The sequence below is a fragment of the Chiloscyllium plagiosum genome, chromosome 3 (genome assembly GCF_004010195.1).
Source record: "Chiloscyllium plagiosum isolate BGI_BamShark_2017 chromosome 3, ASM401019v2, whole genome shotgun sequence".
NCBI classification, from domain to species: domain Eukaryota; kingdom Metazoa; phylum Chordata; class Chondrichthyes; order Orectolobiformes; family Hemiscylliidae; genus Chiloscyllium; species Chiloscyllium plagiosum.
Genome location: NC_057712.1, coordinates 121,117,398 through 121,133,335, shown reverse-complemented (window position 1 = coordinate 121,133,335; position 15,938 = coordinate 121,117,398). Strand labels below are relative to the sequence as shown.

Here is a 15,938-nt window from a genome sequence, read left to right as displayed (position 1 = left end):
AGTGTTTACTATCATTTGCAATTCCTCATACTGAAGCAATCCATGCCTGTATTCACCAAGAACTGGACAACTTTCAGGCTTGTGTTGAAAAGTGGCAAGTAACATTTGCATCAGATTAAGTTCCAAGCAATGACCAACTCCATCAAGAGAGAATGTAACCATCTACCGTCTATAACAGTCACTGAATTCTCCCACCATCAATATTCTGAGTTACCATTGACCGGAAACTAAAATGGACTTAAATAATGTGACTGTAAGAACAAGTCAGAGGCTGAGAAGTTAGGAGTGTGAAGGATACTGTCAATTTTCCTAAATGAGACTTCAACATCTGTCAAGAAACTGGGCACTTCAGGACAAAACAGCCTATTGGGTAGCATCCCATCTGTAAATTCAAATATTCACTCCCATCGGTTTGCAGTGGCAACTATATGAACCATCTAGAATGTGCATTGTATCACTAGCCAAGGCTACTTTGACAGTAGTTTCTAAATCAGCAATCTCTGCTACCTAGAGTAACAAGCACAGCTGACACATGGAGACTCTATGTTCCTCCTCCAAGCTGCATAATATCTTGGGTTGGAACTATATTGCTGTTTTTTATTTTGCTGTCACTGGATCAAAAACCAGGGTCTCCCGTTGTTCCTGATGAAGGGCTTATGCCCAAAACATCGATTCTTCTGCTCCTCAGATGTTGCCTGACCTGCTGTACTTTTCCAGCGCCACACTTTTTGACTCTGATCTCCAGCATTTGCAGTCCTCACTTTCTCCCTTGTAACAATATTGTAAGTGTTCCTGCACTACGTAGCCTGCAGGAGTTCAAGAAGGCAGCTTCTCATAGGCAATAAATGCTGGCCTGACCCATAGCGCTCAGCCCATGGATAAATAAAAATAAATTTATTGGTGGTGTTGATTGAAGAGCTAAGTATTAGATCAAGCCAGCAGAAGAACACCTGTACTCAACAAATACTGTTCTTGATGTTTTGCAGCAAATTGAACTGGCAGACCCAACTTGGTTCAGGATCTCATTCAAATGACTTTGAACAGTGCAGTGCTCCCTCAATACTAAACTGAACTTCTGAAGTGAACTGCATCTCTCTGACTCAGGCTTAGCCACAGTAATAGTTAAGCAACCCAAGCCATTAAATTGCTCTTGTCCTTCCCTGAAACCTCTCAAGTACATTGATGTCTAAACAGCTTCACTTGAGAAAATGTTAACATATTTTTACTTATAATCAGATGCCCTCAAGGCACATGCTAGCATAATCGCCCTCCTAGACAACAGCTCAATATTGATGAAATTATTCCAGTCAGTACATCACAAACCTATATTTTTACCTGCCTTTTGCTAATGAGCACCAAATCAACGCAAAAGCATTTTATATAATTTATTCCATTATTCTTCCAGTTTATACTAATAAGCAATTATCACTATAATTGGTCAGATTTTTTTAGAAAAAAAAAAGCTTTATTGGATAACTTCTGAAAAAAATTATGTAAAACATTGGGTAACCCTTATAATTTCCTTGTCTGAATTTTGGTAGGCATGTCACAAACATTTAAAAGTGAACAAACTGTACTGTAAGCTGTCAGTGTGTCCTGCAACTTCTCCCCAGGGGCACTTTTTGAGTGCTTCTGATCTGACAGAACAGGCCTAACCCAACATCTGATGATTGTCTTATTTGAATTTATCTCTAGCCACTTCATATGAAAAGCAAATTAAATCCACAATACTCTAAAAGTCATGTTTTCATAATTTACCGACTTGGGGCTCGCATCTTCAAACATCAGTGTCATCTATGTACTTGATGCCCATTAACAACAAGATGGACAAATGCTTGAGGGCAAATTTGTACTTATGAACTTTTCATGTCTTGTTTTACAGACAGTGCATAGTAAACAACTTTTATTTTAGAAAGGTCTAAACACAGTGCAATCCTGTCTTTTGTTTGCTCCACCCAAGATTAATGCCAATGAGCTTCCAGCAATTCACATTGTTGGGTTGATTTTATAGTGTATTTTCCTTTGCTTTGACAGATTTATTGCAAATAGTTTGATTTGTATCTGGCCCATCAGAAGAATTGAGTATGACAGTTTGGACTCTTTTCTGTGCCTTCAGTTTTGCGCAAGAATTTGCATCTCTGCACATAGATCTTTAGAATTCTGTTTTAGCTAAAGTAAAGGCATTAATCAGCAATAATGACTACTGTCAGTCTTGATGCTTTGAGTACTATGCCACTTCTCAATACTGACACATCAGTTTTATCAGCAGTCCATACTGCTATTGTCTTTGTTAACACCTAAAGTTGGGAGTTGAAAATGTTATTTTATAAAAATGCACAGAATGTGAAGGATGCAAGGAGAAAAAGAGATGAGGCTTTAGGAGAGTGTAATGATGGGCTAAACGGGAAATTTGAGAGTTTTGCAGACTAAAAAGCGTTTCAAGTTAATATGGTGGGACTAAGGAGATAAGGGGTAATTGCCCCGCTTTGTAGATAAGGACCTGGAGATCCTGGTGGATGGACAGATCCAGAGCAAAATTTTCCTATTCTCTGAGGACCACATACTATCAGTTACTGCCAACTTGCTCCAAGGTTGCCACCCAGGTCAGTGCAGTCTCAAGAGTTGGGAAGAATACCCTGCAGTGAAGGGCTTTGCAATTGACAACTTTCTCCACTTCGCCAGGTAAATGCCTCCATCTTTTCTTTCTTACTTCACACTAACTTATTCTCTGCTACTGCATCCACACCCCACTAAGGCTCATAGTCTACTCTTCTCACTATTACATGCAACATCCTCGTCACCCAACCCAAACCCCTCCCTCTATAAGACCGGAAGTAGTGTATTTGGCCATCAAATCTACACTCCCATTCAATGAAATCATGGCTGATTTGATAGATGTCAACTTCACCTTCCTGCTTTATTTCCATAATCCGTATTTTCCTTACTGATTAAAGGCAGAGGTGGCCAGATTTTTAATTTACTTCATGACCCAGTCTTGATGACTCACTGCAATAAAGAACTCCACAATTTGACTACTCTATTAGAGAAACAAAAAATCCCCTTTTTTTGCTGTAATAAATATTCAGGAAATTGAACAAGGTTGAGTGATGTGGGAAAAGCAAGACCATCAAAAAATATGAGAAAGGAAAACAAGCCAAGCACAACAGACTTATTTAGACCACTCTCATGCCAGAGTTGATAACTTTGAGACTGAATAATGAAATATTTCTGCTTCTATTTTCTATGAAAGTTTGGGAGAGGTTCTCATTTGGTTAAAGGTGAGGCGTTATGAATAGAAAGGGCATTAAATAAGTGATCTCCTACCTTTTGTCAGTAGTTGTAATTTTAAGGGTGAAATGACCACAACCGATAGCAAGGGTGACTGTGTATACACTTTAGGGAGGAAGGTGAAGAGTTTGTTTTATTTTTGGGATGCAGGTTTAGCCCAGTTGTCTGAGTGGCTGATTGTGATGTAGAGTTAATTCCCACACTAGCTGTAGTTACTATAAAGGATTCTTCTTCTAAACCTCTCCCTTCACCTGAGGCATGGTGACCATCGGGTTAAACCACCACCCATCGTCTCAGCTCTAATGAAAGGGCAACCCTATGTCCTGGTAAGACTATGGCAACTTTATTTTACGATTAGACTCTGTTCTTACTGAGTCATGAATTCGCACAAAATATATACCCCACCCATGTCACAATTGTTGGACGTCTACTAGTGGAACAGACAATTTACTACATCTGCGTGGATCTTGATGCATCAGACGATCTTTTAACCCTTTCTTATAGGGTGTTTCAGCCCAAAGACGCATTATGCCTAGAATGATTTAAAAAATGCACGATTCTAAACATATGTTGTGTTTGCATGCACAACTCCCAATTCCCACAGTAATTTTAGTGATTGCCTACATGGAGAAGTGTATTTAATATTCTTTTTTATCACATTACCTTGTGACGTAAATTCAACTATTGGCAGTTAGCCAGCTGTTTTCACCAGTTAACAATGTGTAAAATTTGATTGAGTGTGACCTTGGGCATTATTAAGATTTTTGAGTCCATTATTAACGATGGGATTGTGGAGTACAGAGGAATCTTGATTATCTGGCATTTGATTAACTAAATTTCAGATTATCTGAACAAGATCGCAATGTCCCGATGCTTGGCTAACTATGTTATCCAGCATTCGATTAGCTGAACAAAATACTTCCCGTCCGTGTCCTTCGGATAATCGAGGTTCCTCTGCACTTGGAACTGCAGGGTAAAATAGGACTGAGTCAACATTGCTTCGTCAAGGGGGTTCATGCCTGAAAAAAATCTGTTAGAATTCTTTGAAGTGTTAGACAGAGGAGAGCCAATGGTTGTGAACTGTTTGGATTTCCAGAAGGCCTTTGACAAGGTGCTTCATGGGAGGCTGCTAAATAAGATAAGAGCCCATGATGTTCGGAGAAGGACTAGCATGGCTAGAGGATTGGCTAACTAACAAGAGGAGGAGGCTGGGAATAAAGGGTTTTTCAGGATGGTGACCAATGACAAGTGGAGTTCCCCATAGGTTTTGGTACTACAACTATTCATGTCATGTGTTAACAAGATGGATGTAGGAGCTGAGGGCATTGTTGCTATGTTTGAGGCTGACACAAGGATAAGAGGAGGAGCAGGTAATGTTGAGGAAGTGGGTCAGCTGTAGAAGAACTTGGTAACAAGAATAAAGGTATTGACTTTGTTCTAAAAGGGGAAAGACTTTGAAAATCTGAAATACAAAGGGACTTTAGAGTCCTTGATCAGGATTCTGTTAAGGTTAACATGCAGGTTCAGTTGGCAGTTTTGTAGGCAAATGCAATGTTAGCATTCAAGATCAGAGATGTATTGCTGAGGCTGTATAAGGTTCTAGTCAGACTGCAGCTGGAATATTGTGAGCAATTTTAGGCCCTGCATCTAACTAAGTATGTGCAAACCTTGCAAGGCCTCCAGAGGAGGTTCACAAGAATGATCCCAGGAATGAAGGCTTGTCATATGAGGAGTGGTTGAGAACTCTGAGTCCGTACTCCATGGATTTGAGAAGGATGACGAGAGATCTCATTAAAACTTACCAAAATACTGAGTGTCCTGGATAGAATGTTTCCACTAGTAGGAGAGACTAGGACCTGAGGGCATAGCCTCCAAGTGAAGGGATGACTGTCTAGAACTGAAATGAGGAGGAATTTCTTCAGCCAGAGGGTGATGAATCTGTCGAAGTCATTGCCACCACAGATGGATTTAAGACAGATGGAGTCTTGATTGGTAAGGGGATCAAGGATTACGGAGTGAAGGCAAAAAAATAGGGTTGAGAAACATATGAACCATGATCAAATGACAGCAGACTCAATGGGCCAAATGGTCTAATTCTGCTCTTGCATCCTTTGGTTTTGTGATTCCGAGTTTTAAATGCAGCTTTACATATTTAGAAGAAAAGCAGTTATCTATGTGACAGAACTGTTTGGAACCATAGATGTGGTAGCTGATTTGTAAACTGTTCTAAGCAAATAAAATAATTTGGCCCAGTGCCAATAACATTTACAGGCTTCTTTTATCTTGACTTGTCTGACTAATGATGCATGAAAAGAAATGTTACTGGTCTACTGTATTGTATTTGATTTGTTTTTTATCGACTTCTCAATTGCTCAATGAATTCTAAAGACAAGACTCCCAACAACAGTAAGACTCTGTAAGTTTTGGCCTTTGCTTATTAGCTTTTTCAAAATAAACAAAATGAAATAGTCTTAATAGCTCTATAAGAGCTGCATTAAAATTTCTATAAAATAAGCAAGGAATTACTGCCACTATTTTATATGCCATTCAGAATAGCAGTGTGTAAAGTATTGGTACTTTGCTCCTGGAATTTAGTACATGCTTATCATTCTGGTACTTCACTCTGAAAGTGGAGGAGATTTTAATTCCACTAACCTTTCCTGCCTAACTACTAAGCCCATTCAGACTGGACACTCCAATGTTTCTGACTCTAACTGCGAGCTGGGGACTTCCTTGGAAGCTTCGCTTCCCCGAATAATTGTGCATCAGTTGATTTTCAAAAGTCAGATTACTTCTCAGCAAGCCAAGTGCACGATTCCAGTCTACATTGCTCCAACAGTCATCCTCCCACTGGAAAATCTGAGGCATTATTCTTTTGAACAGTTTTTCTGTTTTCTCAAGCTTCATCCGATACAAATTCCAGCTTATTGCAACTTCTACATAATGTCGCTGTTGACCCTCGAAAGAAGGATGATGCTTTCTCAAAGTTGTGGATTTCTGTTCTGTGACTGAACAGACAGATCTGAAGCCTTTCCTGATGAGTGGCTTATGCCTAAAGTGCCAATTCTCCTGCTCTTCGGATACTACCTGCTTTTCCAGCACCACACTCTTGACTCTGATCTCCAGCATCTGCAGTCCTCACTTTCTCCTAGATTTGTATGTCTAGAAACATTCAGCCCTTGGAGCAGGACATCCTATGAGGTAGAGAGTTCCGAAGTATGAGATTTACCTCCTCTTCTTTCCACACAGTCTCACCTTTAGGATTTTCGGACTCTAACCATGATGCAGCTTGATGGGAAATGTCACAATTTTGAATAATTGGCAAAATTTACTGTGTGGTTATTGCCGAAATGTGAAAACTGCATGGAGCCACTAACTGAGTATGGAGTTGCCCCTGAAGTACAAGTCAATATTTACATGTCTGCCTATATCAGTAAAACAGATGATATCAGCACTATCCTATTGCTAATCAGGCAACCTTGCTGTGCGTAAATTGATTCTTACGATTTCTGTAATATAGTGATTATACTTCAAAGCCCTTCATTCGCAATAAAGTGCTTTGAGAGATGTTATATAAACGTAAGTTACAAAACGGTATCTGTAGTATCATTTTAGGGTGACTGGATGGGGGGGGGATTTTCCTTGAGGTCATCCTGAATCACAGGTGATGCCCCCAAGAAAGTTCCCTCTTTGCTCTGGTGGCGCTGTGTGCTGGGGATTTCCACAGACTGAACACAAATTTTAATGTATTGGCTTAAAGGAATCAATTTATCCAAGTTTAGTAGAAGATTTCACACTTTGGGGCTCCTCCCTTCCTCATGTTGTATCACTGCTTCTGCAAGGACACTGGTGATGAGCAACTTATCTGACATTTTAAATGATTTTGCATTTGACATGTGTAGCAACTAATGACTTATCAAAATGAAATCTCCAATTTTCCATAAGACTGAGTAAACGTTTTCTCTAGGATGATTCAAAACATTGTCAGTAAACTCACTATAAAAAATACAGACCTTCACACGTGTTGCAAATTAACATTTATTACACTTAGCATGCTCGTGTCCTGAATGAGTCATAGAATCGTAGAATTCCTACAGTGCAGAAAGAGGCAATTCTACCCATCAAGTCCACTAAACCCTCTGAAGAGCATCCCACCCAAACCCAGCTCCCACTTTATCTCCATAATTACCATGGCTAATCCACTTAACCTACCCATCTCTGGGCACTACAATTTAGATTGGCCAAATAGAAGAATATTTTTTGAAATAGTGAGGTGTCTGGCATCTGTTGCATATTGACCGTGATTGCTGTATTCACAGTATTTTTGTGAACTTTTCATTTCAATGGGAATGAATTACTGAGACATCATGACAACCCTTGCAGCTTTTCTTAGCATAAAAAAAGGAAGAGAAATTCACCTCTCTGGGTCAGTACTGCTTTGACTCTGGTGATTATAAATACCAATGCATTATATCAATTTAACGTCATCTCAGTGAATGGGAAAAGAGGCCTTGTAAATACCAGTACGTGGGGGATCTTGATGGCATTAATGTACTAAATATTCATGTCAAAGGTTGCCAATGCTAACGTAACCACATTGACAATAGCCTTTGTCAGATATTCCTTTTTCTCTTTTACTTTGTTCCTATAGTGATTGCACCACTTTCTGTTTCGTGTGTCTGACATTTCACTGGAACAGTACAGACGAGGACAGTTGTGAAGACGTTGATAGTTTATACGTCGTGCTGTGTAAATCTACCGTCTGCCAGTTGTCATGGGAAATGCTTTTTTTAATCCTTTAGTTCCCACCCCTCCTCCAAATCCCCAAGCATTTTCCCTTCTTCCCATCTTCTGAAAGTGCAGACGTTTGGCAGATTACAGGTTATCAAGTACTGGAATTCTTCTGATGTGAGTTCAGATAACAACCCATAGTGTATGACCTAACTAGATACAATCTTTCTTTGCACTTGTCAGCATGTAAGACAATAATTAAAGAAAGCAGGTGTGGCACCATCTGTACAGCAAAAATGGAATTAACATTTCAAGCCCAGTAATCCTTTGTCAGAACTAACATTATTATATATTTCTCAAGATTTCAGCAATGCCTTTTATAAAGACCTGATAAAAAACTGATAAAGAAGGTAAACTCACATGGGATTCAAGGTAATTTGGCAAGTTGGATACAAAATTGACTTAGAGGGTGGAGGGAGAAAACTGTGTGATTGGAAGCCAGTGTCTATTAGGGTACCACAGGGATTGATGCTGGTTTCCTTGTTGTTTGTGATGTATAGATGAGAATGTGGGAGGGATGAGTCAAAGATTGGCCAGGTGGTTGACAGTGAGGAAGAAGGTCTTCTGTTACAGGAGGATATAAATGGATTGGTGAGATGGGCAGATCAGTGGCAGATGAAATTTAACCCTGATTGGTGATACACTTTGGAAGAAGTAATCAGACACTGGAGTACTCAATATTAATAGCTGGACTCTAGGAAGCTCAGAGAAACAGAGGGATCTTAGGATGCTTGTCCACAAGCTATGAATGATTAATAGTATAGTTAAGGCATGTGGTACACTTGCCTTTATCAGTCAAGCATAGATTATAAGAGCAGAGAGGTTACAATCATAACGATTTAGAGATGGACAGCACAGAAACAGATTCTTCGGTCCAATTCGTCCATGCTGACCAGATATCCTAAATTAATCTAGTCCCATTTGCCAGTACTTGGCCCATATCCCTCTAAATTCTTTCTATTCATATACGTTTCCAGATGCCTTTTCAAATGTTGTAATTGTACCAACCTCCACCACTTTCTCTGACAGCTCATTGCATACACTCACCACCCTCTGAGTGAAAATGTTACCCCTGAGACCCCTTTTAAATCTTTCCCCTCTCACCTTAAACCTATGCCCTCTAGTTCTGGGCTCCCACACTCCATGGAAAAGACCTTGTCTATTTACCTTATCCATGCCCCTCATGATTTTATAAACCTCTATAAGGTCACCCCTCAGCCTTGGACACTCCAGGGAAAACTGCCGCCAAACTATTCAGCCTATCTCTATAGCTCAAACTCTCCAACCCTGGCAACATCCTTATAAACCTTTTCTGAACCCTTTCAAGTTTTACAATACCCTTCCTATAGCAGGGAAACCAGAATTGCATGCAGTATTTCAAAAGTGGCTTAACCAATGTCTTGTACAGCCGTAACACGTTAGAGGGTGGAGGGAGAAGGCTGTTTGTGTGATTGGGGTACCACAGGGATTGATGCTGGGTCCCTTGTTTGTCATATATAGATGAGACTGTGGGAGGGATGTGTCAAAGATTGGCCAGGTGGTTGACAGTGAGAAAGAAGGTCTTATGTTACAGGAGGATATATATGGATTAGTGAGATAGGCAGATCAGTGGCAGATGAAATTTAACCCATGACAAGGTTACTTTGTTGCAAGGTTTATGAAGGTTTGTAGCTCAGGTTGAAGTTTGGGGTGTAGGTTTGCTCGCTGAGCTATAGGTTTGATATCCAGATGTTTCGTTATCTAGCTAGGTAACATCATCAGTGGCGACCTCCGAGTGAAGCGAAGCTGTTGTCTCCCGCTTTCTATTCATATGTTTGTCCTGGATGGGGTTCCTGGGGTTGGGGTGATGTCATTTCCTGTTTGTTTTCTGAGGGGTTGATAGATGGTATCTATATCTGTGTGTTTGTTTATGGCGTTGTGGTTGGAGTGCCAGGCCTCTAGGAATTCTCTGGTGTGTCTTTGCTTAGGTGGTTAGGGTTTCTGGCTGTGTTTGGTCTGCTTGTCGTGGTTTGTACTTGAGGAATCTGCGGAATCTCACTACCCGGAACACCAACTTACAGACTGGCCAAAGAACTACACGCAAGACTGAAATACCTAGTAGAAGAGTCACAGCACTCCATCCACTCCACCCAGGAGTTCCTAAAAATCATCAAAAACACCAAAATAGAGGAAGACGAAACAATGATCTCATTCGACGTAACAGCACTGTTCACCTCCATCAACATCGACCTGGCAAAGGAAACACTTACCACACTTTTAGAAGAGACCATCACACACACCCCAACCACCATCAATCACGTTACCAACGAAAACACGAAGCTAGTTGACCTGTGCCTCACCACCCACTTCACCTTCAACAACATAATGTACAAACAAACCAATGGCACACCCATGGGATCTCCGCTATCAGGATTCATAGCAGAAGCGGTAATGCAAAGACTAGAACAAACAGCTCTACCAACCATCAAACCAAAAATCTGGGTCTGCTACATAGATGACACCTATGTCATCACAAAACAAAACAAGATGGAAGAGACATTTAACATCTTCAACAACACCTTCACAGGCATAAAGTTCACCAAGGAGGAAGAAACCGACAACAAACTCGCATTCCTGGACGTCACAGTCGAAAGAACGGACAACGGAGAACTACAAACCTGCATATACAGAAAACCGACAAACACTGACCAAATACTTAACGAGAACCAGCAACCATCCCAACACACACAAACGAAGCTGTATCAGAGCACTATTCCAATGAGCCACCTCACGCTGCAGCACAGACAAACTTCGGAAAACAGGAAAACTTATTCAAGAAGGATGGATACTCAAAGTACAGTCCGCAGATTCCTCAAGAACGAACCACGACAAACAGACCATACACAGCCAGAAACCCTAACCACTTACCCATACATCAAAGAAGTCTCAGAAATGACAGCCAGACTACTAAGACCCCTCAGAATCCTAGTAGGACACAAACCCACCAACACTCTCAAACAAAAACTAACAAACTTAAAAGACTGAGGAAATCCCATGGACAAAACCAATGTCCTACAAAATTTCATGCAAGGACTGCCATAAACACTACGTAGGAAAAATAGCAAGAAAGTTAGCCACCAGGATACACGAACACCAGCTAGCCACAAAAAGACACGACCCTCTCTCCCTCGTAGCCCTACACACGGAGGAAAAAAAAAACACCATTTCGACTGGGACAACACATCTATCCTAGGACAGGCTAAGCAAAAAGAGAAAGTGAGGACTGGAGATCAGAGCTGAAAAATGTGTTGCTGGAAAAGCACAGCAGGTCAGGCAGCATCCAAGGAGCAGGAGAATCGACATCCTTCCTGAGGAAGGGTTTATGCCCGAAAAGTCGATTCTCCTGCTCCTTGGATACTGCTTGACCTGCTGCGCTTTTCCAGCAACACATTTTTCAGCACAGGCTAAGCAAAGACATGCCAGCGAGCAAACCTACACCCTAAGGTTACTTTGTAGTTGCACAGAACTTTGGCTAGAACTTTGTAGTTCTCATCATCACAAAGGGAGGTAATGGCCCAGCGGTATTGTCACTAGACTGTTAATCCAAGTACCCAAGGAATGTTCTGGGGACTGACGTTTGAATCATACCACAACTAATGGTGAAATTTGACTTCAATAAAAGTCTGGAATTACACGTCTAATTGTGACCACAAATCTATTGTTGTTCGTCGCGTAAATCTTCTGGTTCATTAATGCTTTAGTGGAGCTAAATCTGGTTTCTTTTATGGGCGGAATCTGCCATCCTCACCTAGTCTTGCCTGCATGTGACTCCAGACCCACAGAAATGACTCTTGACTGCCCTTTGGGCATTTAGGGATGGGCAGTGTGAGTGCACAGTGGCTCGGTGGTTAGTATTGCTGCCTTACAGCGCCAGTGACTGGGCTCGATTCCACCCTTGGGCGACTGTCTGTATGAACTGGAGTTTACGCATTTTCCCTGTGTCTGCCTGGGCTTCTCCAGCTGCTTCAGTTTCCTCCCATAGTCCAAAGATGTGCCAGTTAGGTGGATTAGCTATGGGAAATGCAGGGTTACACGGATAGGGTAGGGGGCTTTGAGTCCAGGTGGGATGTTCTTTGGAGGGTCTGTGTGGACTCGCTGGGCAGAATGGCCTGCTTTCATGTTGTAGGGATACAGTGATTATATAAATGAATGCTGGTCTAGCTAATGATGCCCTCATCCTAAGATTGAATTTAAAAATACACTATAGGATGTGCTTGTCCTGGCAGGGGTGTAGATAACATTTACGAAGGTAGTGTCTGGGATTTAGCTATGCACAGAGGCTGGATGAGCCCAAGTTGTTTTCTTTAGACCAGAGAAGGTTGATGGCGTGGGGGCCTCATAGAGATGGGTAAGGTTATGAGAAGCGTAGGAAGGTTGGATAGAAAAGGGTCAGTAACATGGGGGGCATAATTTTAAGGTGAAAGACAGGAGGTTTAGAGTGGACTTGACGAAAACTATCACACCTAGAGGGTCTGGAATGCACTGTCTGAGAGAGGTATTTGAGGTGGGTAATCTCTCAACCTTTAAAAAAGTACTTGGATGAGCACTTGAAGTGTTATAACATTCAAGGCTATGGGACTAATGTAGTTTAGGATAAATAGACAAAGTCTTTTCCCTGGGGTTGGGGAGTCCAGAACTAGAGGGCATAGGTTTAGGGTGAGAGGGGAAAGATATAAAAGAGACCCAAGGGCAAGTTTTTCACACACACCGGGTGGTACATGTATGGAATGAGCTGCCAGAGGAAGTGGTGGAGGCTAGTACATTTGCAACATTTAAAAGGCATTGGGATGGGTATATGGGTAGGAAGGGTTTGGAGGGATATGGGCCAGATGCTGGCAGGTGGGACTAGATTGGTTGGGATATCTGGTCGGCATGGACAGGTTGGACTGAAGGGTCTGTTTCCATGCTGTACATCTCTATGACTCTAGTCAGGTACTGTGAACTGAAAGAGCAGGAACCCTGGTTTGCAAACATTCTCCCTGGAATGTAACCAGTATATTCACGGAAGTGCATTAGTCTTAGTCAGTGGTGGCATTGTCACCTCTGAGTCAGAGGTTGTGGATTATAGTTGCTCTCTGGAGAGCAAAAAAGTCAAGACTGCTACTTCAGTACTGAGGAACAGCTGCACTGTTGGCTGTTGGCATCTCGGGTACAGGTATAATATGGCAGTGTTTCAAAAAGAGCTGACTCTCTTGTCTTTTTGACCCAACACATTTATCCCTCAACCAACATGATTTAAATATTTTTAAAGTCTTTGTGTATTTGCCATCTCCAGTTTTGGGGCCCTTAGGTTAAAGTGGCACTGGACATCAGTCTATCTTATTCCTGGTTGAAAGCACACTTGTTTAAATGTTTCTGTTATCCTTTCCTCCCCTCCCTATTTGTTCTTTCTACGTGCCCAGCACTGAGGCAGAGCAGAACTGGCAGTTGTCAGTATTAGTGTTTTTGACATCACAAATCATCATCACTTTGAAGGCAAGGATAGTGAGGTAAAGCGATTACAAAGATAACAGCAACAAAACCTTCCATTTTTAGAGCACCTGTGAATGTAGATATCACCATTGCATGATTTGCAGCTTAACATTAAAATGGAATGATTGATAAGTATCTGTGATCAGATCCACAAGAACAAACAAAAATTCTTGATTTAAACAAGGTTTTAAATTCTAATTCAATGCCTACTTTTTTGTGGATGGGGGAAGGGGAAGGAAGTGTAACTACGTGCCCAATCCTTGCTACTGTAGAGTGGACCATTTAATCCTTGAAGATAGAATAGGAATCTGGAACTAATTAGGAGCGAGTGTTTCTTACATTTCATAAAGAATTCATATTTGTCCATTCTAAATTTGATCAAATGAAAAACAGCCTCATCAGTGAAGCCCCACTTGCTGGAATGTTAACATTAAACCACTGTTTGAAGAAATCCATTTCCAAGTAAACTACTAGCTAGAAGTACAACTGAAAGAAGCAATTATATCCTAACCTTTCCTCAGTGAATGAAGACCATTCACAAAGCAGTTTGTCTTTAAGTTTCAGATACCTACATGCCTGCTTTATTTTTATTCGAGGTTTGAAATATTTATAGTTTCCCCCTTTAAATCTAGTTAAGGACTCTTGCATTTTCAGGTAACCTGTTAAGAAAGGATAAATTTAGCAAATCATAGCAAGTGTTTACGTATCTGTTGTTTTTGTTTCAGGCAGAGATTCTAACAGGCATTGAAGTGTGCAACATTGAGGATGCTGGAAAGGCAGGCTCCATACTGCTGGAGAAGGGCTGTGGTTCGGTGATCATCACTCTGGGAGCAGAGGGCAGTGTGCTAATGTCGCAGGGCAAACGGACTCCTCACTATATTCCCACAAAAAAAGTAAAGGCAGTGGATACTACGGTATGCTTTGAGGTTTAACAGTTCTGCTCCAGGGTATAATTGAAAGAACAAAGTGCTGAATAATTGTACAAACCTTTGGACAGAACATTGAGACTATTTTGTGGTTAAACATGATATCATTCTTGCATTCCTTGATAAAACACTGTTAAAAGACTTCAACCTTTCATTTCAAGCAAGAAGTTAGATGAAATTTCAAATTAGAAAAACACTTCTGAGAATAGTACATAGCTGAGCAAATTGCCTGAAACTTAGATATGATCTTAAAGGGTATGGCAGTTTTACAACTTTAGCATGTTTTGAGCTACTGAATTTTCATTGTCTCAATTGATTGTTTCTGTCAGGTAGATGAAGTCTGCCTTCCCTATCTATAACTCCCACCCTCCTGCTCCACATCTACAAATTATTTTGAACAAACATTTCCCTTTTTGGAGATTTAACATTGCCCAGTTTTGAGCAGGGAATTGATTTGATATGAAACCAGTGACAATTTTATCCTGATGTGTTGCAATGGATTCAAAAGCATAAAATGTTCTTTTACTTGTGCCTTTTGGATTTCACAAAAGGCTATTGCTTCTCAGATGGATGCAACCTGTAAGCTGTTAAGATGCAGAAAAGAAGTTCTGGCCTGTCATGGGATAGATGAAGCAGAGCTGTATGAAGCCTGGTTAACTAGAAAGACCAGAGAGGCTTCCTAACTTGCAAGGTCAAACAGACCTCATACCTTATCAGGAATGCCACCCACTTCTCTATTAAACTTAATCTGTCTTATTTGGGTTAAAAATTGAAAAATAGCTCATTATTAAACAAATGAATCAGAAGAGCAATTATTTATTAATTTTATTTATTTATTTGTAACTGTTGTGGATTGCAGTAATTTTAAGTAATGGTTTTAATAGCCTAGCCTGACTAAATGGACAATATTTTCAAAGCAAAGTCCAAAAACCTGGAATAGAATAGAATAGTGTTTATTGTCACATATTCTCAATGAGTATACTGAAATGTTTATACGTCACCAATTACAGCATTAATTTAGACACAAAAGTACCTAGGCACAGCTTCTTTAAGTTACATGATCTTTAGACAATAGAGAAATAAAATGTCCAGCATTACAGAAATAAAAGTTTAGAGGAGCAGACCGTGCTGGCACCTAGCTTCCAATCCACTCTGGGCCCTGGCTCCACTCCATGCCAGCAACATGCCACACCAGGAGCCCGCTGCGGGAGGCTGGAAGGTTGCCATATCACACAAGGAGGCTCCTACAGGAGAAGGCTGTAGAGGAGACTGCATCGGGAGCAACGGATACAATAAATGATATTAGTGGATGTGCAGGTAAAACTTTGATGGATGTGGAAGGCTCCTTTAGGGCCTTGGATAGAGGTGAGGGAGGAGGTGTGGGCACAGGTTTTACAGTTCCTGCGGTGGCAGGGGAAAGTG

At 40.9% G+C, this 15,938-nt stretch overlaps 1 protein-coding gene across 6 annotated transcripts in view; it reads left to right on the top strand.

Moving 5' to 3' along the window:
• The window catches only part of rbks (ribokinase), a 158,722-nt gene that overhangs the window by 97,367 nt on the left and 45,417 nt on the right, over window positions 1-15,938 (top strand). For 5 of the 6 annotated variants that reach the window (XM_043687228.1, XM_043687229.1, XM_043687232.1 and 2 more), the window contains one exon: window positions 14,316-14,504. The exons of the other annotated variant lie outside the window; for it this stretch is intronic. In XM_043687228.1, the coding sequence (XP_043543163.1) occupies window positions 14,316-14,504 (189 nt within the window). The remainder of the gene's footprint in view (window positions 1-14,315; window positions 14,505-15,938) is intronic. 6 annotated transcript variants of the gene reach the window in all.